The sequence below is a fragment of the Drosophila arizonae genome, chromosome 2, assembly GCF_054131065.1.
Source record: "Drosophila arizonae isolate 15081-1271.41 chromosome 2, UAZ_ARI_1.0, whole genome shotgun sequence".
Classification (NCBI taxonomy): Eukaryota; Metazoa; Arthropoda; class Insecta; order Diptera; family Drosophilidae; genus Drosophila; species Drosophila arizonae.
Genome location: NC_142922.1, coordinates 16814787 through 16841309, shown reverse-complemented (window position 1 = coordinate 16841309; position 26523 = coordinate 16814787). Strand labels below are relative to the sequence as shown.

Genomic DNA, 26523 nt, shown 5'->3' with positions numbered 1-26523 from the left:
CACTTGTTTTACTCAAATGCACTATACCATTTTCCACAGTGCATTGGCTCTCGGCCCGAGCCAATCAAATATATTATTTGCCATTGTGATGGCCATGCGCTCATTTAGAATTGCGCTCAATTAAGCAGCAATCGAACGAACGAGCGAATGAATGAAAATATAATATATATGCATATATATAAAAAGAAAATTAATTGGTTGACGGCATAATGCCAGCAAATTGTGATTCAGCTATAAATAAATAAATGTTTATGGTATCATTGTTTCATTAATTAATAGCTGGTAAGTAATTTAAAATGGCCGGCATTTTGAAAGTAAAAAGCAGTGTAACCAGATTTTGTTTATTTTATATCAGCTAGAATACTCGAATTCCTTAATTGAGACTTTAACCGTGTGCAAATGGCAAAGACGCTTTCAAGGAAATCAACTCAAGGATACAAAATTGGCTCAGCTAATTGGACTGAAAATGTAAAAAATTGCTAAAAGGGTAACAACTGAAAGTTGATTATATTTAAATGAACTTGGGACTTTTTGAGAACTGCTAATGGAAGATAGGTACTTTGCGTAAAACATCACGATTTAAAAACTCTAACAACATAAGCTTTTTACGTAATCCGATTTACTACATTTTAATATACATTTTTAATATGCGGCAGGCTGTGCATATGGCCCAAAGGGCCGCTGCAGCAAATAGCAAATAAAGTTGGCCAAAAGTTGGAGAGGATCATCATTAGTTAAATGATAATTATGATAATTATTTGACGGTACTTGTGAAATTAATGCACGCTAATGCCCCGCAAATTTGTGAGCTACTTCTGACCAAAAAAAAAAAAAACAAATAAAAATACAAAAAATAAAAGTAAAGTAAATCCCAACAAAGTGGCGGCCAAAAGCCATAAAAAATGAGCAAAGTCCAAAAATTGCGACTACTCAGCGCCTCTTAATTCTATTTCAGCTTTAAGAGCCTCGTAAAGCATAGAGCGCGGACCATGGGGCCGAGCACAGCTGTGACCCCAACGCGAAAATAAAGTGGAATATCCTTCAATAAACGCTTCTCCACTGTTTTCTCGATGTTGTTGTTGTTGTTGTTGTTGGCGTTGCGAAGGCAACTTCAAAATTTGTGCTCAACTGCACCTCAGGGCAGGCACCACCACCACCAACCCCACAACAACAACAACCACAAATTAAAATAAAAAGTCTGGAGTGCACTTTTAGGCGCTCTCCTTGCGAATATAGCGCACAGCACTTGGGTAACTGAATGCAAATACAATAGTTGAGCAACAAATTAGCCAACAGTTGCCATGGTCCTTGAGGATCAGGTATCAAGGGAATTATAATGGCAAGCCCTATTTGAATTCCAGCTAAATCTCATAAGCTGACAAAGCTCAACGTTGTGCAGTGCAATTCGTACTGCAGTGTAAGATCCACTTCTGCATGAATACACATACATTTACATAAAAAATGGCGTGTGTAATGTAATTTTCGCGTACTCAACGTGTGCAGCCACACACACACACACATATCTACCTTAACTGTTATTTATATTTGTTTACAGGCAAAAGAAAACGGCGTGAAATATTTTTGGTTAAATTTCATGAAGAACGCTTAATTAACAAACGGATGAAAACTGCAAACAGAACGACTAATGAATGCCCTGCATATGCGAATAAAGAAAGAGAGAGAGCGACACAGAGCTAGCGAGAGAGCGAGAGATATAGAGAGTAAGCGCTTGTAGATCAAAATAATTAAAGCTTCAGTCAAGCATATTTATCTCTATATTATTTATACATATGTAGATATTTATTTATATATAGAGAGAGAGAAGAATGTGCAGGGCATTCAACGACTGCAGTTGGCCATTTGAGGCAATTTATTGTTTGTAAAAAAAAAAAAGAGAATAAAATAAATGAAACAGGAGATATCCATATATCAACTGCAGGAGGTCCGCTTGGTGAGCGAGTCCTTGTTGGGCGCCCGATTGCATTGATTTATGGCCAAAGCTGCTTGTTGCACATTTTATGGGCAATTCGATTTTGTGTCTCCGCAGCAATGCAATTCCGTTGCCTGGCAAAGCCGCTTGGACTTGAGCTTCGGTGCACCTACATACATATATAATAGCATTATGCCAATCACAATCAAATATGCAGATAACGCCCAGAGACCCAAAGCGAGCAACAGCAATCAGAGCAGTCCGTTGGCTTGATGAAATTACATGCTTGCATTTCAACGCGCTTAGCAAATGATTGAGCACACACCTATACAAGTATACACATACATACATATATATGCAGGTATTTCTATCATCGTATTTAGCATATGGACATTCAGCTTAAATGACCTTCAGGACACACACGTATACAGTTATTGCAGCTACCTGGCTCACTCGATGTGAAATTATATATGCTTTTGTTTAGTCATTTCAATTGTCAAAGTCAATTTGTGTCTGTGTGCTGTGTGCGTGTGTGTCTGTGTATAAGTCTGCTTGTATTTGTACACATCTGCAGGGCACAGTCCTGCTGGTTATTTGCAATTTATGACAGCGACTAACTGACAAAAGCATTCCACACAAACAATAGCAATAAGCATACGCATATTACGTATACGACATGTGGCTCTGGCCAATTAAATGTGATACGCCCAGTAGATATTACATCAAGTTTTAGGCCAGCAAATTAAAGCTGACATGGAAAACGTAATATTCACAGGTAAAAGGTAAATTCAATTAGCCAAAAGGCATAGCAATAGGCAGCCCTTTTTGACTTGGCATATGAGCTCGTTTAACTTGATTATATGGCAAAATACGAGGCAATGAAAGCATGTGTGAATATTATTTAAGAAACCTGTCAGCACAACATGCGAGCGGCCTGCATCTCAAATAGCAATTATTGAGCAAGGTATAATAAAATTAGTCCTGAATACGCTCAATTAGACTTGATCAATCTTGCTTTGTGCACTAAATCAAATTCACAAAATGCAACCAGGTGGCAACGTGTAAGGTCAGCAAGTGTTGGAAAATGGAAATAGATGTGATGTGGGCCTGCCTCACTGACTCAATAAATTGTTAGTTTGGGTGAAGGAAAATATTATCGTAGGTTGTTGTATTAAATTTAAGAAATTATTATAAAAGCAATCAATACTTTAGCTATTTGATTATGTAACAGTTGCTACCCACATACATACATATATATGCCTATAGACAGATATTTAGAAAAGCTCAATTATTCTTATTGATTTATAAATAACTAAGGGCAGCTGGACTATTTCTGTTCGCTTTCAAGTTAATAAAGCCCAGCTCATTAGAAGTTTCTGTCGAGTAATGATATTAAATGAAATTGTTTGCTGACTGTTGTACGAGTATTTTGATATGTGTGATCGAAAGCGCTGTCATTACAACGCTTTGCTGACAGTGATTTTTCGTTCTAAGCTGGAAGAGTTGGCGCGCTCTTATTGATTGCTTTCAATTAAAATGCCACCAGCTGTCACTGCAAAATGCTGAAGCGAGATGCCTTTGTGTTAATTTAATTTGGCGGATACTACTTCAAAGTTGTCGACAGAAGATCCCAGCCTGCAGCGCTGGCTCGTCAATGGCAAATGCCATGCGGGCCTAGATATTTGTCTGGCTGGCTGGCTGACTGGCTGGCTGGCAGGGTGCCAGGCTGCCACAGCATTGACAGACAGCTGGCATTTGCTATCCAAATAAATGGCCTCAACCACGGCGAGCAGAAGATTGTTATTCATTCACTCAACTTTTCAGTGAGGCCAACTGGAAAACAAAACAAATTAGTTTATAAACATATTTTCGCGCATTTCTGCGCCTGACCGCAAACATTTTGTGTTTCCCCATGAAAGACAGCCTTGTTGCCCTGTTGCCTTGTGGAACAAGAAATGAATTTAGGAACGGGCAATACACTACCCTTGTATATTTGCTCAATGTAAATTAAATATGGTCTACAAACTAATTAAAGTCAAGCAATTCAATGCTGTTCACCCTGCGTATTTGGTGCAGCGGATGTGATTGGCCACTCGGTGTGATTGCTCAATCCGTCAGTTTCCCATTTTGCTTCGATCATTTGTTTACCAAGCAATCACCATGGCCCCCATTAAAGTCTCAGCTTGCAACTTTGCACTGCATGCAAAAGTGCTCGGCCTTTAATGTTGAAGCATTCCATCTCATTATTGACATCAGCTCAATTGCTACTTGGTTGGCATGGCTGCTGGTTGCCGTTGCTGCTGCTGCCGTTGCTGCATGGATGACAGCGAAATATGGCAATCACATTTATCTACAGCTGCTCTTGTGCACTGTGCTTATCAAATAGCATGTAATATAAATGTACCTGGCTCCCTGGCAGACACGCATAAAGGTAGTTAGCTGGCAAAGGAACAAATCGACAAAGTGAAAGGTATTTCCGGAAACGACACGAAACACCAAAAAGTACAATGAGCAAAAAGGTAATAATCCAACAGACGGGCAAAAACAGAAATAAAAAACCAAGCGTAACGAGCAGTGCTAGCAGATACCCTGTAGATAGAGAACGTGTAAGAGAAAGGGCATAATTGAAATTTCGAATTAATATAGTAAAGTATGCTAGATATTTAACTAATTTTAGTTAAGGTAAATATTAAAAAAAAATACAGTCATGTCCTGATAATTCGAAATGGCAAGGGGATCAGTTTTTTTTTTTTCGATTTACACAGAAATTGAAATTATCGAGAATTATCGAGAACCAATTCATTTCAAAGGATGAGAACTTTTTCGATTTATCGCAATTTTAATTTAGCGGGGTACAAATTATAGAGGCTCGACTGTACTAATAAATAAAATCAGATATAAATGCAATTTCTATTCAAATTTTATCAGCTCAGATCTTTCAATGTGGCAGTCAAACTTAAGTAGAGTATACCCTATTCAAGCGCATTTTCAATGAGTATTTCACCAAAATGGTAGTACGTGAGTGCCTCAAAATAGGCGGCAACAAAAACAGAAACAAATGACTCACTATAAATACGCGTGTTGCCAGCACACTTACACATACTTACACACACTCACATATGCGTATATCCCTGTGTGTGTGCGTATGTGCTGCTGTCTTTCACAGTATGAAAAATACAAAGCGCAAATGAGTTGAAAACTTTTCCATAAGTTTTCGTACGTGAGTCGCGCGAACAGCAAAATTAAAGTCGACTTTTAGGCTGTTGGCAAATCTGAAAAACTTTGCTCTAAAGATAGACACTGCGAATGCTTTGGCTTTCGCCTGGATTCTCCTATTTGTTATGGCACTTGAGCAAGGAAAATAAATGAATAAAATGGCTTTTGGCTATTCTCACTCACCCAGTATTATTGCTAAGGCATACGAATGGCTTAAATCATGAAACTTTAAATGGAAATTTCCAACATTCGTTGTCATATAGTCTTCGATTGTGGAGAGCATTAAATTTTCGACTTGTTGTTCGCCCAGTTGCTGCGAGGTTCTTATCACAGATAGGCCCAAGGCGTAGCCTATATGTACATGCACATGTATTTATGTATATGCGCGTTGGCATCTGGACGACCTCTCACACGCCCACACAGCCCATTGTTAAGCAAATACGTTAGCGAGGCGGAAACGTACGTAAATATTATTTGCATTTTACTCTGACATGTTTTTAATGAGCTAAATAAATATTAGCAGAGCCCAACAATGGGGTTAAGCACAGAGGATCCTACGAGCCGGTGACTGTCTTTTTGGCTGCCAGCTTTTGTAGTAGCGTCAGGAAGCTGAAGGCCTGTGTGATAACCTAGAAGCATTTAAAACTGTAAAGTCTATGGGGTCCATTCACGACAGTCACCAGATATGCTCACCAATCGGAGGCGAGTTATGTCCATGACGTAGAACTTGCCAGCTGTGACCTGCACGGCCCGATGACTGTTCACCAGGAAGATGAGCACGTCCTGGCGCATGGCAGACGCGTGCTGCCACCAGGCACCACGGCCGAAGGCCTCGACCACGCGAACGCTGTGCCGGCGCAGCAGCTCACCGCAGTAGGTGAACATCAGCAGCTCGACGGTGGTCAGGGACAGGTACTGCAGCTGGTTGATCACGCGCATCGCCTCCCGGGAGCCGGACACGCCCACGAAGACGAGCAGGCACAGCTGCAGCGTGATCTGCAGCGACTTGAGCAGACAGTACGGGCTAAACAGCTGCTCCATCTCCGCGGCACAGCCCAGTATGAAGCGATGTAGGCGCACGCACTCCACCAGCGCCTCATGGGCGGCCTTCGTCAAGCGGAGCGGCTGCTGCCTGCCTGTCGACTCAAAGCAGTTCAAATCCGTCGCATGCTCCTGCAGCACTGCATATTGGCCACGCTCACTGGTCGCATCATCTAGCAGCAAATCGCGCTGTACAACACTGGCAGTGGAAGAGCCATAAGCAGATAAATGTAAGATTGTGTGAGAAAATCTACCTTAAAGCCTGCAGCGACTCGCCTGCAAGGAGCCGAGCGTGTGCATCCAGATTCTTGAGACTGCAGTAGAGCACGTCGAACTGGCCGAGCAGCAGGAAGGAGATGGTGACAAACATAAAGCCGCCATAGGCGAACACGGCGCCCACAATGATCTGGCCATAGAGCTGCGTGGCATACACCAGCGAGTAGAAGCGCTCATCCATGGCATCGAAGGGATACCAGCAGTGCAGCGGCAGCGTCCGATTTCGCAGCACCAAGGGCGTCATGCCCCAGGAGATGGTCCCGACCATGCAGGCGGCGAGCCAAACCAAGGTGAAGCTGCGAAACCAGCGATAAGAGGAATGCATGTTGACAAAGCTGACGCCGGCGAGCGAATGATGTCGATATTCGTGATTGATGTGCGAGAGAAATCTCAGCATGCGCTCGGAGCGCAGGCACCAATAGCTGGTGGCATACGCCGTGAAGAAGTAGATGATGGTCATGGTCAGCGCATCGGTGATGTCCTCCAGCTTGCCCGTGGGCATCGCATCCAGCGTCGTCTTACAGAACAGCACGCCCAGATGCAGTGATATGAACAGCACCAGCAGGCAATGCCCGACGGTGAACAGCCGCAGCAGAGATTGCAGCCAGTCGGGCACCCAGGCTGGCAGCGACGGCACCGGCATCATTCCAATGGCCCATTGGATCTTCAGGTGGACTCCGAACAGCTGTGTCACCCGTGGCACGTCCACATCCCTCGCGGCATAGCCGACATTCTCATCGGTGCCGCCGTGGAACTGCAGACTCGCCATGCCCTCAGCTCTTTGCTAGTCAACTGCTCATCTCTGTGTGGCTCACAGCTATTTAAACGAAAAAAAGGACATCGAATGGGCGGTGGGAGAAGCCTAATTTATGCATTAATGAGCTTTTAAAAGTTTTCAGCCAAGTGTCGCGCTTTGCGAGTCCTAATTGTTATTGGTGGGCGTGGCCAGGCGCTAAGTTTTGGAAAATGTTTAATTACCCGCCTGAAGTTCACTAAATAGTCGCAGTCAAAGAGCTGTTCCTTAATGACTTTGTCTTCGTAGACCGGTAAAAACGTCTATAGGTATTCTGTAAATTAAGCTGGGGGAGATTTCTCTGTTACCATAGAGTAAACATAAGTATATATCCATGATATCCAGTTGAATTGAAATGGATATATGTATGCGAATAACTACATATGTATTTCGATCTTAGCTTTATAAATTGAAATATTACAAATATTTTGAATAGTTTCCCTTGAATGCTAGTACGATGAAAGTGAAACCAATACAACTATACGATATTCGGGTTTACAATTATTTAATTAAGTCGTTGTTAAGAGCTATCCCATCTTATTATTCAATAATTTTTCCTTTTAATGGACTTTCATCATCAAATATTCAGAATGTGATAATGTTATTCATATATCTGATAAGCCATAAGACTATAATATTTAATAATATAGTTATTTTATTTTCTTTTATTTTTATAAAATTTTTAGGGTATGAATTATGTAATATAACGTGAATCTATATAAATGATTTTTAAAGGGTTTTTAATCGATAACACTAAACCAAAAATAGTTATCGCTTAAGGTAAACGAAATCGATATACGCGTGATTTACATAAACTTATAAAAAATTTGAAGTCTCTAGCGCTTATAGGTCCTGAGATCCTGAGATGCCGGACGACAGGGCGTAGCACACGGCCTTGCCACGCCTCCTTATGCCTAATACTTACACATCAATAAAACCATTACATCTATGATTTGCCATTTACAATGGATTCAAAATAAAATACAAAAAAAGAAAAACAGGTTTTTTTTTAGAATACCAGGCAGAGGTAATCATCATATAGATGTGTGGAAACCAGCAATAAACTAAATGTATATGCATATGTACTGTTAGTTATGCATACCTAAGAGACAGCTCAAACTACGAAGCCTCGAACTGATTTCCGGTTCAGTTTTATTTTTATATATTCCCCAAGTTGATTTTGCTGAGTGAGCTATTAAAGTGCTTGAGCGATGGCAATTAGCTATGCAATGGGGAGGGGGGACGGAAGAGTAAAGACGAAGCCAGTTTTTGTTGACGTCAGGGGCACCTGCGACAATGACAATGGCTTCCATATTGAGCAGGCAATTAGCATATTAAATGCCTGACTTGTTGCACCTGTTGTCGTGCGAAAATCGTATAGAAAGTTACAACTGTTGCAGCACGGCTGTCAATTAAATTGATTGCAACGAGCGCGTTACAAATATTTTATGGATTAACAACAGTTGAACATGACGGGCATTTAATTTGAGTTTATTCCATTTAACACCAAACCGAGCGAAAAACCGCAAATGCCAAAAGTTAAGGCCAGAGCTAATCCTTTATGCATATATTAAGGGCAATGTGATGGCAAAATAAAAGTGCATTCACTCACCTGATTCATAGATAACACAGAAACGACTCTGCATAACCGAGACAGCCCAATGCCAAATGAAACAACTGGATTAGCTGAGGCAGAAGCCAGTAACAGCTGCGCTGATGGGAATCAATTATCAACAATTGTTATTATTTATTGAGATTTGTCAACAATGTTGTTAGGCAATAAATTTGCCTGTCGCTCATTAAAGAAATCATTGGCAATTTCTGTTTTCATTACTCGCGGCTCGTGTGCCGCGGGCAATTAAATAAATCAGACCCCTGAAGTATGCAACATAATATGCGAAGCGCTTGGCATATTGTGTATACGACACGTGTGCCGTCGGCATAGAAATTGCCGCAATTGTTGTCGTTGTCACTGGCGTTGTCGTTGCTGTTGCTGTTGTTGTTGTTGTTGTATCATAAAAATTATGCAGATTAAATGTGGCAGCAACGTTTTCTTCTTAGGCAGCCATATGACATTAAATTCGCATAAGGCAACAGCAGCAGACGAAGCAACTGCAGAAGCAGCACCCAGCACAGCAGCACAAAAGATGTCTAAATAATAAAAGGAACTTGAGCTGTTGGTGCGACGCACAAGTTGATTGAATAAATCACAGCAGGTAGACTGTAGCTTCCTCTCCAGACTCTTATCAAAGGCAACAGCAATGGGCGCCGCAAGTGAAGACTTCACATGTAGCTGAGTGGCATGCAAAATGTATGCTCAAGTCCAAGTTGGGCTGACTGACGCGTTCGCTGTAAACTTTTTTACAGCCCGGCAACAATTTGGCCAAGTAGCTCTAAAGCAGACGTTGTGAAACGCGGCCAGTCGCTTCATCTGCTGCTGCTGTAGCTGATGCTTTTCATGCCTCATTATCGCAAAAGTGTGCAACAATTTCGTGAATGAATTCAGTGTTCGTGTCGTGCGTAGGCGAACAAAAATTCAATTAGTTTACATTTGTGCTCAAACCCAAAATTTATACTTTGTTGCGCGCTCCTCTATACGGCAACAGCAATACAAAATAGAACACTTAACAGCTAAAGCTGAGCTATCCGAGGAATTTCCATTGTTCGAGTCTTTGAAAGTTTATTTGCCGCTGACCAGCACGTCGTATACGCAATTTAAAAGTGCGTATTATACAAAATAAAAGTAATAATTTCTTTTAAAGCTACTGCTAGAAGAATTCGGTTCAATTCTATTATATATCATAGGAAAATCAATTTTTCACTCAAATTATTGTCGAGAATTCCTGTGAAATTATTGCCGCTAGCCCACCTGCCGTATGCGCAATTGAAATTTACATGCACATATAGCAAAAGAGAGAGAGAAGGCGATACAATGTAGAGAGGTAGTGTGAGAGAGAGAAGGAGAGAGAGAGACAGAGAAAAGCTGTTGCATTGTATTTATTGCCAGCTGCAAAAATATTTTTAGAGCTTTATTCATCAAAGTGAAAAGCCCCGCCGCGCCTCACACAGCTGATGGCCTTGCACCTTTTGCAGCAAAGTTTTTAATTAATTGCGCCGGCCATTTTCGGCCAAACACTGGCTAGCCTTTAATTGCAAATGAAGCTGAGCTAGACGAAGGGCCCAGGGTAGCTGGGTTGCTGGCTGCAGTGCCAATGGCTTTCACATTGGACCCGTTCGACCACACGAACACGGCTAATTTGCACCGAGCGCGTGGTCACAACAGTCTGCGCAGCGAGTCAATCAGTAAGTCATTTGTATGCGTGTGTAGCCTGGGGGAAAGGCGTGTGGATGGGGGGGGGGGGGGGGGGGGGGGGAGACGACGATGTGGACGAGTGGATTTACGCTGGTGGAAGGGGTTGTTCAGCAGTCAGAGGCAACAGTCACGCGCCTCGCCTCATGTTCGCTAATTTATGCGATGCGGCAGCCGCAGGCGACGGCCGCGCTGCAAAAAGTTTGCCATCTGACACGGGACAAAACGCGAGAGATCGCAATGAAGTGTCAGCTCTGGCTGCCCTTTTAAGTCCGCCCCCACTTCCCGTGAAACCCATGCCAGTTGACAGCAACGCCCTGCTTGTTTTTGTTTAAACTTTGTTCGATGCCTCGATACTTCACCTCTCAACCCAGCTACGCCCACTGCGTAGTTTATAGTTCGCATTTCCTCTACTCGACAATATCTAAAAGTTTCCATTCTTTTTTTCAGTTTAAGCTGCTGTAAAAAACAATTTGTCATAAAAAAAGGAAAATAATAGTAATAGAAAACAAAAAGCTTAAAGGTGACATTATGACAGCGAAAATGGGATAAAACGCAATTTAATTTCTATCAAAAACTTTACTAACTCAAGGGCAGGGCCACACTTGCCTGGCAAATATCCTTTTGATTTACTTAAGACATAAATAACTAGAGCCAAACAAAGAATTTTGAATTATTTCATACTCTTGTAAAAAATGCTTAACTTTAAGATCCATAAGGTTAAAATTTTAAACAAATAAAACTTGTTTTTTTTTTTTTTCGAAATAAAACGATTTACATCGCTTTTCTCTCTAAGTTCTAACATTTCTTTGCTCAAACTCAACTTTCGGACTTTTAGAACTTAACTCAACTAACCCTAATAAAAGTTTTTGACAAATTTGCGCTTTTCGCCAGCCTTTCGTTAACTTTCTAATGCGATTTTGCTAAATATTTTTGCACTGATTTCGGTTGAAGGCCATGCACGAAAATAGTTCGAATTGATGCCCTCGTATACTGTTTTCCAAGTGCCGGGTTAGTCCCACAAAAACTTCTTGAGGCGCCAAATTGAGTTAAGCGATTGAAACTGTCTGGCAACGCCCTCACACATCACCAAATTCAATTTGAGGTAAAGTGACAGCCACTTTAAGTTTGTTACCCAATAAACACACGTACACAACACACAAACCCACACACACACACACACACACTCATACACACATGTATATTTGCAGTTACTGCAAAATGCACATCAAACTACAATAACAATTAGCATTAACACACATTGATGAGCCCAGCGGTTTTGCCATTCGTTAAGTATTTTATTTGGTAAGGATTTCTGTTATTTTATTTTTCTTGCGGCTGTATCTCGTAAAAATACAAGCAAACTTAATTAGGCTCACGATTGCAGCGACTTAAACCAGCATCAATTGTTATTGTATGTGAGTACGTGTGCGTGTGCATGTGCGTGTGTTAATGCGGTTTACCCTCATGGCTTAAGCGGTATACGCATTGGTCTTGTTTATTTCTTGTCCGCAGTTAACGCACATGCGGGCTGCCCTGCTAAATGTTTAACTGTAATTAACACACACACACAAACACTTCGGGAAGAAAATAATTGCAAGTCGTATGTATATGTGTGTGTGTGTATTGGTTGACTGTTAAGCTTTAATTAAATATTCCCTCAACTCTGTAAAAATATCACTGTATTGGGCAATGGTTTGGTATTTATATTTAAAAGCTTTGAGGCAATAATTAATGTGACCAGATAGGTGAAAGGAGAAAGATCGTGCAACCAACTGTCAGTTCAACTACAAATACCAAAAATATCACTGTATTGGCCAATTTCTTAGTATATAAATATTAAAAATAAAAGGCGAGGTAATTTTTTAAATACCACAGATAATTATAATGTCAACCGATAATGTATATTAAGTATTCACTTCTAAAATATTAGTCAATAAACGAATTACTTCCTATAAATATTATTTAGAATATAAATTTGAAATTAATAAACTGTTTTTCTAATACAGCTAATACATATTTCCCATAACTCAAAGATTTGTTAGCACAAAACCATGTTAGGAAACAAAAACTACATATGTATGTATATCAAATCTAAAAATATAATTCGCATTTAATTATTCCAACGAAATCTGACGGCCTTTAATAATATTTGCGAATATCTAAAAAGTTGTGCTATGATTTTCGGTGGGAACTTGAAAAGTTTGCTCATTAAAATTGCATTTAATCCCTGCGCATACAAAAACTTTATTTAAACGGGCCTTTAGCGCAGGTGCTTGGTTTTATTTACATAACGTGTCCTTGCCATTGGGCTATTAAGCCTGAGCCCAATTGATTAATCCGGCATATGGTCTATCTGCGCGTCGGCCAAGTAGCAGGAATTAAAGTTTTAGCCCTTAGCAATCCTTGTTATACAAATAGGTCATTTGCTAGTCAATTAAGGATATCTGCTAAATATTTTATGACCAAGTGGAGGCGAAGCTGGCGCGTCGCGACGTTAGCCCTGGCGCATAACTAATTGAAAACTTGCAAAACTTTTGTTCATTAATAATAAGCCAGAACAGAACTCAGCCGAAACAGGACGAAAGCGAAGGGTCTTGCCATCCTCGATGCTACATGCCCCATGCTCCACACTGTGTGTTTGCCAAGTATCCGAGTTGAGAAGTCTTTGTCTGGTTTGATTTGTTGGAAATGATTTAATTACTTATTGCAAAGCGCTCAAAAGCTATTATTAAGTTGAATGCCCGCTGGCCGCACTAAACACGCGTATTAGATTAATGTTGTGATTACTCAAGAGCCACGCCCACAAACCACCCGCGGCCCGCACGGCCCGCCCATCACAATGTGAGCTGTGTTCTGAAGCGTTAACGAGCCCATCCTAGCATATTTCATATTTTCCCCGTACTTTTCTTGTGCTTGGCCCGTTGTACGGCTTCCGGCAGGCATCGAATGCAGACGAATCCTGTCGAGGGGGATTTCGGGGCTGGACCGTGGACTGGGGGCAGGCATTGAATTATGCATATTTCACTGCACAAAATGGCAACGAGTGCGGCAACAGTGGCAATTTATTCATTTAGCAGACGTCAAGCCAAGAAAAGTAAAACTGAATGATTGAATGCCGCTATGAAAGGAAAATAAATTAGCTTTCCTATTTCAAAGAAAATTCATTTCATATTTTTCAATTGCGAAATATAGTCCTTATATAATTTTGTCATTCTCTCTCTCTGTTAACATTTATGGATATTTGTCAAACAATTTAATCAAAATATTATCATGCCCTTAACACGCAAAAAAAAAAAATTAAAATAAAAATTCATAAAGCGTGCAAATGCAAAGTGGTTCAGAGATATGCTAAACGGATCGCAAATGTTGTGTAAAATATTGAAATGATGCTCGGGCTCGGGTGTGGAAGCGCAAATGATGCTTTTAGGCACTCACTACTTCAGTATATACACACACATATGTAAATTACACGCATATGTATAAAATACATGCATACACACACGCACATCAATATCTGTAATGAAGCCGTATGGATGTCTTGCTAATAGAAAACGGAAAATTGTTTTGTAGCAGCACCTGTTAACTACATATATGTGTATATATGTATATACATATATAGTTGCCCAGTTTTCTGATTAGTTGCAGCAGGAGGAGCATTTTCTCTGCATCAGAGTTTTGTCGAGTTCAATGCAATTAAAGCAATTGCGTTACGTATACGCAACGTGGCGGATGCTAGCCATAACTGGCCATGAACCGTTAGAGGGGCAACAGTGCCAGTGGCAGGAACAGAAGCAAAAGTCGCTGCAGCTGATGGAGGCAATTTCCAGTTAACGAAGCCCTTAGCATAATTCAATTATTGCACAAGTTTGGAATAAATTGCATAAACAATTTACAAACAAAAATTACATTTTTAATTGGAAGATTGCGCAGCACTTATAAAGGGCAGAGGACATGCATTACCGACGCTCCACGCGGCACAGCGGATACTCCTTGAGTTTCAGTGAGATGTTGCCCTTGACCAGCAACTGCTCCAGCCGGGCAGCCGTGCTAATGCGATAACAGCGAAAGATCTTGGCCAGCAGCAGCTTCATCAGCAGCAGCGCGTAGCGATAGCCGATGCACATGCGCAGTCCCTTGGTGAACGGCACAAAGGCGAAGGCGTGCCGTGTGGGCGCATCGGGGCCGAAGTGCGCCTCCGGATTGTAGGTTGTGGCCAGGGGACCCCAAACGCGCACATCTCGCTGCATATTGTAGATGTCGATGCCGATCTGTGTTCCGCTCGGTATGAGGTAGACGCCATCGTCACGCCGCAGCTCCAAGTCCTGGCCAGCTCGTCGCAGCACCATGGGCACGGGCGCAAACAGACGCATGGACTCGTTAATGGCCATCTCGGTGTAGCTCAGTCGCTCCAGCTGCTCTATGCTAATGTCACCGTGTTCCGGCAACTCGGCGCAAAGTTCGTCGTGCAGCTTCTCCTGATACTCCGGATGCATAGCCAGGCAGAGAATGGTGAAGTACAAGGCCGTCGAGGTAGTCTCGAATGTCTATCGCAGTAAACATGATAAGACTTAATCTTATTGCTATGATTGAGTGATTGGCTGATTAATCCTTAGCTGCTTGATTGAGTGACTGACTGATTTGTTGATGTGCAATCCACAACTCTGAATATTGAATGATGAATGACAGTATGAAATATACATAATTCCCCAGTAATTGATTTATTGAACTCCTGGATTGCTAGATCAACTGATAGATAACCATAACCTCTTTAATTGATTCAATATCTATAGACTGCAGTCTGAATATTCTTATACTAGATTTGTATAACTGATCTTTAAATAATTGATTAATTGATCATCAGAGGGACTCATTAATACATTAACAGAGAGCCTCTACCCTTTTCTGCCTGTCTTAAATTATCACCCATACTCACATCAGCCAATTTAAACTTTTTACTAACTGATTGCATGAGCTGATAAACATTCTGCCCAGTTTCATAGTGAATTGTAATTCAATGTGACCCCAAGGAAAATACGTCCTTAACTCACGCAGTACAGACTTTAATAACACTGTGTATTCCCCTTTAAAGCAATGCTAGTAATACTCATTCCCTAGCTAACGTCAATACCATGCATATCATCCACATAATTGGCTTCATATGTATTATAGACGCTACTCACCGCCGCAATAATTACATTTGCCTCGTCCCGCACGTCCTGCCAGCTCATTTGCTGGCCTCGTTCCACGTGCTCCCGCACCTGTTCAATGAATATCGACTTGGACTTGATGCGACGCTGCTGCTGTTGCTGTCGTTGATGCTGATGCTGTTCCTCCTCCAGCTGCTTGTTAGCATCAGAGTCTTCCACGCCCACAACAGATACAGCTGGCTGCAGCAGCTGTGGCGTTTGACGAAACACCAAGGAAAAGCAAGTCATGAGCAGGCAGCAAGCGAGTGGAAGGCGGTCAGATTCTGGGCCACGCCCACTAACATACCTGCTCCACAAAGCCAAACAGCACGCCAACGACCTTCTGTTGCCGGTCAAAAAGTCGCGACCATCGATAGATGAGCTCCGGATAGAGCCAGGGGGACAGCATGCGCTTCACACACACCTCCGTAATCCTGCAAGCAAAGCAGAGGGATGCAGAGTGTTAGAAGTTAAGCTACACTTGGTGAAATCAGCAGTCATCAAGGAAATTTAAATAAAATTAAATCGAATTTGAAAATTGAATACATGAATTTCTAATGTCCTGTTCTCTTCTAACTGTACTTACAGGAGGCCTAAGCTATTTTTGGAAAAATCATAGGCTTCATTTAACTTTAGATTTGTTATTCAGTTTTTCGAATTTTCTAAGAAGAGCTTTGATAGCAAGAAATTTTCAAGGTTAAAATAAAGACCGAAAGTTTTCTCCAAGTGTAGCTGAGGGTGAATTAGAATACTCCCACCAGCGAACCGCAGCGGAAACGTAGAGAGAACGCCAACTCATGTCGCAAGGTATTAGCCATGGCTGAATGGCTAGCGATGCTCAAAGATTGTAATTAGCTAATAGGCAAAAACAAGGCAGCAGAGCGCTCCAGCACCAGATAATATCTCTGGCAAAAACAAACCACTAGCTAAAGAACTCACAGTCTGTGAAAGAGTTTTCAAAAGCAATCGAGCGTATGGCTTGAATAAGAGGCTTATAAAGTACGTGCTTAGTTTGTGCACTGAATTAAGTAGTTAAGCTCATATAGAAACGGGCATAGGCTCGAATATCTTCATTTCTTTATATATTAATGCGTAAATAGAATGGTGTTGATATCGTATTTTCTTTAACAGCAATTTAGATAGAGGAGGCACGTCCTTCTGTATGAATAGTGCTGTTGCCTATCTATTTCATAAAATTCTATATTATTTTATCGAACTCATTTATACAATACATACAGATTTATTTATATATGCAGCTTGTGCATATCAATCATAGACACAGTAAGGGAAATATATATTATATATGCAGTCCATATAAAAATCCCTCCCACACATTCCTATTTATAGAAGACCTCATTTTAGCCTCTTTCAATAGCATATATATATATATAGCTCATAACTGATTCTATTCAGTTTTTAAGTCTTTTTTTTTATTTACTCACCCACTATACGCCTCAAAGATGGCCTTGGAACCATCGTGCTGAAAATTCATTCTCTTGCCCATTGTTGTCTCTGTTTCAAAGTAAAGTCAATCTCTTGTATTACAGATAGCTTCACTTATACTTACGACACGCAGCCTCCAATACAATTTTCTTAAGTATTTCATAGATCTCGAGACTTTTGCCCCGCTGCACACCCTCCACATCCAGTTTCTCGAGCAATACATCCGCCTCGGCATTAAAAATGGGCAAAAAATTGGATAAGATCTGACGACCAAAGGCGGGGTTGATAAGTCGACGATGTTTCTGCCAGCGTGGAGCTGCGAATCAGAATACAGATGCACTATAATAAATTTAACATAAAGTATGTAAATTCAAGATGGAATCGAAGTTAATTTAAGTATTACAGAACTGATTTTGAAATGTTTCTATAATCTGCTTATATTCTTTAAGATTAAACGTATCTGGAAATTTCTTGTAACTTCCATTGCTCTTCAGTTTTTTGCAGTGTACTCACAGCTGGATGTGAAGAGTCCGTCGCCAATGGCCGAGCTCATGAAGCGATAGAAATCACCCTTGTTGGTGCAGTGCGTCGAATTAAAGATTTGCTCCACGGTCTGTGGGTCGTTGACATAGAGAAAACAATTGGTGCCCATCCAGGAGATGAAGGGCGCCTTATACTTATGCGAAAGTTCATCCATGTACTGCAGAAAGGCTGCAGGCAAACTATAATTAATTGCAACTCCCAGATAGAGATCTAGAGTCACTTACTCTGCGGATTCATCATTTGCAGGCCCATGCCAATGAAGGGCCAGCCCACAGGCCCAGGCAGCTGCCAGGCCGCCTTGTAGTAGCGTCTGCGACTCCACAGAAAATAGAGCCACAACAAAGCCAGCCAGCTGACCAGAATGATGCAGGCCAGCATGTCGTTGAACTGCCAAGAGCCAGCAATCGGGTCGAGTCGTATCGAATTGAATTGAATTGAATCAAATAAAAAATATGTTAAGCGTAAGACGCTCCAAGTAATACTGAGACCCCGGGCCTATGGCAGCTCGGCCCATTGAGATTTGTATATGTAGTCGAAAAGATTACGCACTTGGGCTCTCTAATGCGCCGATATCTATGCCCACCACGTGCCGGGCTCTACGCAAATGGATAAATTGCTATGCGGGTCGCGTACATCCAGTCGATAATATGCCATGGGCACTCCACAAACCGGTAAAACATGACAACCGAAACTATTCTGTCTTGGGCTCGAGAATACAACACGAAATGTCTCATAAGCAAATGTTAAAAGTGAATGTAACTAAACAGATCTTCAGATAGTCCATAATTGATTGGTAGAGATTTTAAAATAGTGAATTTAGATATACTTGGATAAGCGATATTTATAATAAGTCAACTCCAAGCTAAATTTAGAGAGTTTGATTTCCACGTCAATATATTTGAGGCCAGAGAGGACTCTAAGAAGTTATCGACCCTAATAAAATAATTGAAATCAAATCAATTAATTGAATTTAATAATAAATAAGTTTTAAAGGTTGGCCACTTCTTATACTACCCTCGCAAAACTGTATGAAATATATATCAAGATATATGTATGTTTATGTGTTTTTGGCGCATAGACAGTCGTAGTCAAAAGTATTCAAACAGCAAACACGATTTCCGTTCGTTATTTGTTCAATTCTCTGAAAAATATTTCTAAAGACTTAACCAAAGATTAAAAAAAAAAAAAATTTAACAAATTTTAAATTAATAAAAATTCTCTAATAAAGAAAAGGTCTAATAAATTTAAAAAAATTGCAGAATTTTCTAAAATATATAGTTCTATAATAAATATATATATAAAGATAGTTTTATAAAATATGTATATCTGTCTATCTTAATCAGAGCTTACATAGCTTACCAACAAAGCCAATACACCCCATTGACACTAGTTGTAGGGCATCAGCAATTCAAAGAGCATTGCATGCTATGAGCTGGTTTTGACTTGACTAATTGTTTAATTAATGGTTCGACATTATCTATTTTAAGAATGGGTGTCAGCTACATTAAAAAGGCGCGGCTCGCAATTAGAGTTTAGAGTTTTCAAATATATTATTTATTCACTATTCCATTTGTTGCTTTATACAAATTCTTCGAGTTAAATTTAACAACATAATTTGTTTTCCGTGCGTGCACGTGTACTCATTCCATAATTAGTATTAATTATTGTTAATTACTTTATTAATGTTTAATTTCTCTTGTGGTGTTTTGTTTTCACTTTATTTGGATTTGTCTCGACTCGAGTGGAGAGAATTATAAGCTGGTTATTTTTGTATAGTTAGTTAGTTGCTTTGCCTAAACTTAGTGCAATAGCTCTGATTGGGGTTCAGTAGAGACCCATTTAATAAGTTTTAGCCCATCTCCGTCCTCTAGGATGCATACTGTAAATATATATATAGAATACATATATATATATGATATATCATATATCGAGCTTCGCTTAATTCCTAGGCAGACAGCACAGTTTGAGCTGACTCTTGAGGATAAGCTGAGTATGTTTAAAAATTGTATGCGAATATTTTCTTTTCATTTTTCATGGACGTTGCGTTTTTCACTTAGAGTTATAATTTTTAGAGGATTTTCCTTTTGTTTAAATTAAGCAAGTGTTAGTTAAAAGGCCATGGGATCATTTGAAAGCCAATTAATATTTAAGAGGACTCTTCTTCTTATTCCATGCCTTTACTACGTGAACTGGTTTGACAGCATAGTACTATATACATAGTACATATCTACTATTTATATATATATATATATATATATATATATATATATATATATACGTGTGTGTATTTTTATACGTTAGCAATTAGATATAACTATCATCGTATTTGTAGTATATGCCCTATATACACATTCAATAATTTGATAATTTAAACAAATTATACACGTTTTATTGTCAACAAAAATATGACGACTCGCGACTCAACGATTGCATTAGCTCAGTTATTAACAACATGCACACTAATTGCAATTGCCGTTAATCATTAATCATTTAGTTAGTTAGACACACACAGATGCAATGCATCACTTGATACTACAAATTGATATTAGGCATCAACTACGATTCTACGGCAGGGAAATGTGACAGTACGAATACTCTATTGGTTTATAAATATAAATTTAGTGATAGTTTATCCTAGTTGTAATTATGATTTGTGTTTGCCTTATGCATACCCTTTTCACGTTGAATTTCCATTCCATTCGATTCAAGATCAGCTTAAATTAGTGAAAATCCACTCGAGATCAAATTCGTTTTCATCTGCGGAGGCAGGGAAACCGTGTGCCGATCCATCGAATAATTGTGGCGAGGGTATACAAGCTTCGGCTAGCCGAATTTACATACTATTACATATTTAAATATGCATCGTTTTTAAAATAAACCTCTGTCTGCCTGAGCAAATTAAATTGCAAAGCATTTCTTGTTTTCCTTTCGCGCGTAATACAAAAATATTTGTGTTTTTATTATTCAACTATGCTGCTAGTTGTTGTTGTTGTTGTTGCGGCTTAATGCGTATGTATATGCGTTTATTATATGCAGCAACAAAAAGGTAACGAATAAAAACTGTAAATAAATGTATATGCATTGCTTACATATCATACATACATACATAAATATATATATGCTGCGGGCACACACAAATGTCTAATTTTTTTTTATGGATTTAATTAGACTCTTTTTGTTTTTTTTTTTTTTGTTTGGACGCTGTGTGTAGCTGTGGTTTTTCTTGTTTTTTCTACACTCTCTTCATTATGCATATTCTATAAATATATAGTTTATGTATATGTTTACAAAATAAACTTTTGCATTTCCTTTCACATTGGCGCTTGCATAAATATTAATCGAAAAGACATTGGCAAAGTTATATTTTGCTTTTTGTTTTTTGTTGAGACGGGAGCTTAGACGGTGCAATTACATGTGTGTGTATATGTGTGTGTGTGTGTGTGTGTGCACATGTGTTTGTGTAGAGGGCTGTGGCATGGCCATGTGTTTAAGCGTGGTGTGTGTTTAAGCTTGGCTAAGGTATATCATAAAAACTAACTGCCGCGTATTACATATTATTATTTAATTAAATTGTTTATGTATTCAGTTGATATCGCTTTTTGTTTTGTTTTTATACTTAGGCACAATACATTTATTTTGTTTTGTTTATATATTTCACAAGCTGCAATTGTATTTTGTTTTTTTTTTTTTTTTTTTACTAAATATCTTGTATGTCTTACGAACTAATTTCTACGCATAAAAACTTGTGTAGTTGTCGGTCTGCATGTGTGTGTTGATTTGTTTTTAATTATTATTATAATTATATTTTATTGAAATAATTTTGTATCGATTTGCAAAATTTTCTCTACAATTTATAAAAAATGCAGCCACTTGGCAAATATTTAAAGCTTTTACTTAAATTGCATGCGCAAAACAAATGTTCATAAAATATTTCGTTATCGAAAAAAAATTAAATATATAAATTATATATTGAATGTTGCATTTTCTTATTGTTTATGGCTATTTTGTAGTTGGCATTTCTCATATAGTTTGCTTCATAGGTAACAATTTCCATTTACTTTGCGTGTGTAAAATCTTTACAAATATTGCTTTTCATTTTTGCCACTTTTGCGGGTAACAATTAAAAAGAGAAGCCATCAATTCATCAAATGCTAGCTCACTTAACTTAAAGAGAAAAGGCATTGGTTTATGTTTCGCTACAATACAAAAACAAAAACACTTTGAGACACTTCTCCTCCTAGACAGTACTCACAAAATACAAAATATATATATACGCACTTTACAAATTGTTTGATTTCTTTTTTTTTCTATTTACTCTTTTTTTTACACGCTGTTGTTTTTGTTTTGACTTTAACAAAATATGCGCTACGTTTACTACGAATGCTACAAAGTAGACAACAATATTTGTATTTTTTTTTTTTTTTTTTTTTTTTGGGTTTTCTTTTGCGTTTGCTTTAGTTTTAATAATTTGCCTTTGTTGCTACTGGTTTTTGCTTAGTTAATTTATGACTTTAGTTTAACTCGCTTCAGATTAACTTTCCGCGGGCTGGTTGGTTGTAAACTGCGTAATGCCATCGCTTTCCATTGACTCGAGAACATCAGCCACATAGGCGGCGACGTCAGTGTGGCTATTCTCGCCTCTCCGTATGAATGGCATCTGCAGCAGTCGGCTATATTTGGGTCTGTCGCTCTCCTTCTTGATTAGGCTGTGAACATTAATTGGAATAAGTAATCGGACAATCTGCTGGGTATATTCAACTCTTACCAAGTGTTAACGAACTCTACAAACTCCATTGAGAATTCCATGCCATTGTAGGATGTATGCAAACGCGGCGGATCACCCTGCACAACCTACAAGAAATATGGATTATAATATCTATTGATAAACCTTTTCCAATGACGTCCAAGTACCTGACACAACTGCTCAAACACAGAATCCCACTTACGATAGGGGAAATTGCCTGTGGCCACCTCCATTAATGTTATACCCAGAGACCAAACATCGCTTCGCACATCGTAGCCCTTGGCCCGCTCCGGATCAATGCGTTCCGGCTGTAAAGCACACATATTCAGAGCTGATAAAGAAGATTAAGTACTGATTGCAAACCTACCGCCATGTACGGCCTGCAGCCCGCGTCCTTGGTCTTGGCTATCGAATCGACTAGCTGCCCAGAGATGCCAAAATCACACAGTTTAATATCGCCCCGACGATGCAACAGAATATTGCTCGGCTTAACATCACGATGTATTATCTTGAGCTCCTCCTTTAAATAGTTTAGGGCATTGACTGTGGCCACCGTGATCTTGGCCAATATGGATTCAGGTATATGTCGCTGCTTCTTCTCGAATATATACTTGTAGAACTTATCCAACGATGTGTCCATTAACTCCATGCATATCCAGCAGTCGCCCTCCTTGAAGAGTGCCCCATAGAATTGCACTATGTAGATGCATTCATTTGACTTCATAACCACCTCCAAGTCCATGAGTAGCTGTTTCTGCTCCTTTTCATCTACCGTAGACCGTATGCGCTTCACAGCCATTACCTTGTCCAGTTTTTTGAATACCATTTTATTTACAGCACCAAATGCGCCGCGTCCAATCTCTCCCAAATCCTCTAGATCATCCGATGTGAATTGATGCGTATTAGCGGCACCTTCGCCAAACTGTAGCTTGCCGCAGGCCTGCTGCCTAATCCGCTCCCGGTGACGATCTGTGGCAGTGCTGCTACCAATGCCGCTGGTGCTGCTAGTGCTGTTGCTGTGGCTGCTGCAGCTTGGTACCGGCGCCGCTGGCCCAAAGCTGGGCTGGCTGCTAAACCGCATAGCCACATTATTTTGCTGCGACGAGGAACTGGAGCCAGACGACGTAGAACCCGACGACGTAGACGACGTTGACGAAGGCGGATGGCGTATGCTCAACTGGTTCAGATTAAGCTGGTCAGGCGGTATACGGGAACGGCTAGGCCCAGCTATCATTGTGATAAGGTGTGGAAAATTGGTTATTTATGATCTACGGCTTATCAACTGCATTGTGCCCAACCAATGCGTCAGTGCTGTGTTCATACGCGTGTGTGCGTGTATGTAACAGCGAATATACATATGAGTCGTGAGTTTGTGTGAGTATTCGTGTGCGTGGGCAGTGTTAAGCAAAAATATTACTCACTTGCAAACAAATTTTTGGGCCTTTCTGCCATTGTGTATGCCTGGCGCTAAATCCGATAGCAGTTTTATTATGAACGTCGCTTTATTGACGTCGTTTTCTTCTTTTCAGGTGGGCGCCGCGCCCCAAATACACGTCGCTCAAAAGGGGGCGCCGAAAATATTTTCGCAGCGAAAACTACTGGCAAAACATATACTACACCATAACCGCTCGCCGCACACTTTATAGGTGGTCACACTTAAGTGCACAGCTCAATTATTTATTTAATTCTCGAGTGCACATCTATGCGCCTTGCATTTTCACACTTTCGTTTTACATAAAAATAGACTAAAAAACATTAAAAAGACAGCAATGCAACGAAATATGCAATGTGACCACAAGTAACAAAACTGAAATCACTATCGATAAATACTGAAAGAATCAAAAACACAATTTAGCAGAACAGATGTACAGCCACATTCTGTAGTGATGTCCATAGTTCTGTTAAATTTAAAAAAAGCTCAAAATATAATTAAAAACTGAGCTATTACCCAACAAATCAATTCTATTTTGTATTCTAAAATGCTTTAAATGGAAGTAATTTAAAATTCTAGCGAAATAAAATAACATTTTATCTTTGAGCTATTAATATTTTGAATGCTGTTAATAACAGTACTGCTAGCTATTAAATTTAAGAGCAATGTTAAAACAATAAACAAATAATTTCTAGTTAAAAAAAAAAAACTTACGTAAATAAAAAAGTTATGTCTGGCACCGCAGCCCGAAGCACCTACAAGCTCTTTGTGGGAAATTTGCCCTGGACCATAAGCAGCAAGGAGCTGCGTTCGTACTTCTCCCGCTTCGGCCATGTGGCTAACGCAGAGGTGGTATTTGACAAGCAACTGGGTCTGTCCAAGTACTATGGCTTCGTGATATTCAGCCAAAGAGACGCCTACAACAGCGCCAGCAACCAGAATACACATCTTCTCGATGGACGTGTACTCAACGTCCAACGCGCCAACGAGAACGCATAGCTTTAAGTGAAGTAACGCATTGTTATGATAAATATACAAACAATTTTATTGTTTTTATACGATGTCTTAACGCAAATATTTGGAGTAGTTGGAACCAACAGCACGTCCAACATTGGCCAGGCCCAATTCACTAATCCGCAGCGAGAGGTCGCTTTTGATGCGCTCCACGACTTCGGGCCCTTCGTACACGAGAGCTGTATAGATCTGGACGAACGAGGCACCAGCCTCGATCTTTTCGAACGCATCATTTCCAGAGGCCACACCACCCACTCCAATGATGGGAATACTACCTTTGGTTAACGAGTAGACTTGAGCAATCATCTTGGTGGAGCGCTCACGTAGCGGTTCGCCACTCAAGCCGCCCGCCTCGTTAGCCAATGAAATATCGTTGATATTGTCTCGGGAGAGCGTGGTATTGGAGACAATTAAACCATCGACGCGACATTTCTTGTTGTTGATGACGGAGATTATGTCAATCAGCTGACGGTGTTCGAGATCAGGTGACAGCTTCAACAGTATGGGCACATTTGGGTTGACCTTTAGTTTGCCGCGGGCTGCATTTACTGCTTCCAGCAGTTCTGTGAGCTCCTTTTTACTCTGCATTTCCCGCAGTCCTTTCGTATTAGGACTGCTGACATTGATGACCAGATAATCGGCGACGGGCCCAAAGGTACGCACGCCTTTCACGTAGTCGCCAATTGGGGTCATCGTGTCGCGGTTTCTGCCCAAATTTACTCCCACAATAGCATTAAAATCTTCGCGCTGACGAAGATCCCTCAAGCGCTTCAACACCACGTCATGGCCCTCACTATTGAAACCATAGCGATTGATTATGGCCCTGTCATCAACTAAACGAAACACGCGCGGCTTTGGATTGCCACTCTGGGCCAAAGGCGTCACGCTTCCCACCTCAATGAAGCCGAAACCCAAATCCTTTAGTCCCATTATGGCCTCGGCGTTTTTATCGAAGCCGGCTGCAATGCCAATTGGGTTGCTAATGAGGCGACCAAAGAAGGAGCAGTGCAAATTTAGATCATCTGTGTAATCGGAGGCAGGGTAGAGGCGGTGCTTGCAGGCCCACACCGCCAAGTTGTGACTTGTTTCAGCGGGCAGAATACGAGCAACGGGCATGACAAATGAGCGGTAAAAATTATCCTGATTATTATAGGCTGTTATGCCCATGAACAGGGCTGCGGCACCTGCTGTTACAATGCCTAACGATCGTAGGCGACTCTGGAATTTTAATAATTTGTTCAATATTTAATTTAAGATCTCTAAATTTTTAAGCTTACAAATTTCCGCGTTGCTTGCACCATGTTTAAGAACGATAAGAACTGAAATATTAATATTGTACTCTTGTTAACAGTAGTTAACAGGTGCTTGCCCTGTTGAAACAATTGTGTGGTTTGGATTTATAGAAATAAAATCAATTTTTTTAAGAACAATTTTCTGTGTGTTCGATGTGTTTGAATTCCTGTGTATGTGTATAAGTAGATATATAATTCCCTACATACACATGTATATGTAAATTGATCTGGACCTACATACATATGTACATCATGGCTCCGCTTCCGTTAACAGCTGAGCTACTTTGAACTAGCTATGAA

At 40.2% G+C, this 26523-nt stretch overlaps 5 protein-coding genes across 5 annotated transcripts; 1 reads left to right on the top strand and 4 right to left on the bottom strand.

The window, feature by feature from the left end:
* Window positions 1–5603: 5603 nt before the first annotated feature.
* On the bottom strand, window positions 5604–7872 carry Or85e (Odorant receptor 85e). The gene is made up of 3 exons (XM_018001705.2): window positions 6442–7872; window positions 5840–6386; window positions 5604–5775 (listed from the first exon to the last, which is right to left on the bottom strand). Exons 1-3 carry the CDS (start codon window positions 7230–7232, stop codon window positions 5701–5703), a joined length of 1413 nt encoding a protein of 470 aa, XP_017857194.1. The 5' UTR covers window positions 7233–7872; the 3' UTR covers window positions 5604–5700.
* Window positions 7873–14457: 6585 nt separating this feature from the next.
* On the bottom strand, window positions 14458–19124 carry Cyp313b1 (Cytochrome P450 313b1). The gene is made up of 7 exons (XM_018018437.2): window positions 17966–19124; window positions 17712–17909; window positions 17323–17514; window positions 17198–17267; window positions 16063–16189; window positions 15750–15965; window positions 14458–15113 (listed from the first exon to the last, which is right to left on the bottom strand). Exons 1-7 carry the CDS (start codon window positions 18117–18119, stop codon window positions 14526–14528), a joined length of 1545 nt encoding a protein of 514 aa, XP_017873926.1. The 5' UTR covers window positions 18120–19124; the 3' UTR covers window positions 14458–14525.
* Window positions 19125–21611: 2487 nt separating this feature from the next.
* Mkk4 (dual specificity mitogen-activated protein kinase kinase 4) lies at window positions 21612–24299 on the bottom strand. The gene is made up of 5 exons (XM_018018439.2): window positions 23907–24299; window positions 22853–23712; window positions 22653–22793; window positions 22507–22592; window positions 21612–22447 (listed from the first exon to the last, which is right to left on the bottom strand). Exons 1-5 carry the CDS (start codon window positions 23935–23937, stop codon window positions 22273–22275), a joined length of 1293 nt encoding a protein of 430 aa, XP_017873928.1. The 5' UTR covers window positions 23938–24299; the 3' UTR covers window positions 21612–22272.
* Window positions 24300–24392: 93 nt separating this feature from the next.
* Window positions 24393–24973, top strand: SLIRP2 (SRA stem-loop interacting RNA binding protein 2). Its single transcript, XM_018018442.2, has one exon. The coding sequence runs from the start codon at window positions 24647–24649 to the stop codon at window positions 24914–24916; it is 270 nt and encodes an 89-aa protein (XP_017873931.1). The 5' UTR covers window positions 24393–24646; the 3' UTR covers window positions 24917–24973.
* On the bottom strand, window positions 24936–26417 carry Dhod (dihydroorotate dehydrogenase 2). The gene is made up of 2 exons (XM_018018440.2): window positions 26209–26417; window positions 24936–26149 (listed from the first exon to the last, which is right to left on the bottom strand). Exons 1-2 carry the CDS (start codon window positions 26230–26232, stop codon window positions 24983–24985), a joined length of 1191 nt encoding a protein of 396 aa, XP_017873929.1. The 5' UTR covers window positions 26233–26417; the 3' UTR covers window positions 24936–24982.
* Window positions 26418–26523: the final 106 nt, after the last annotated feature.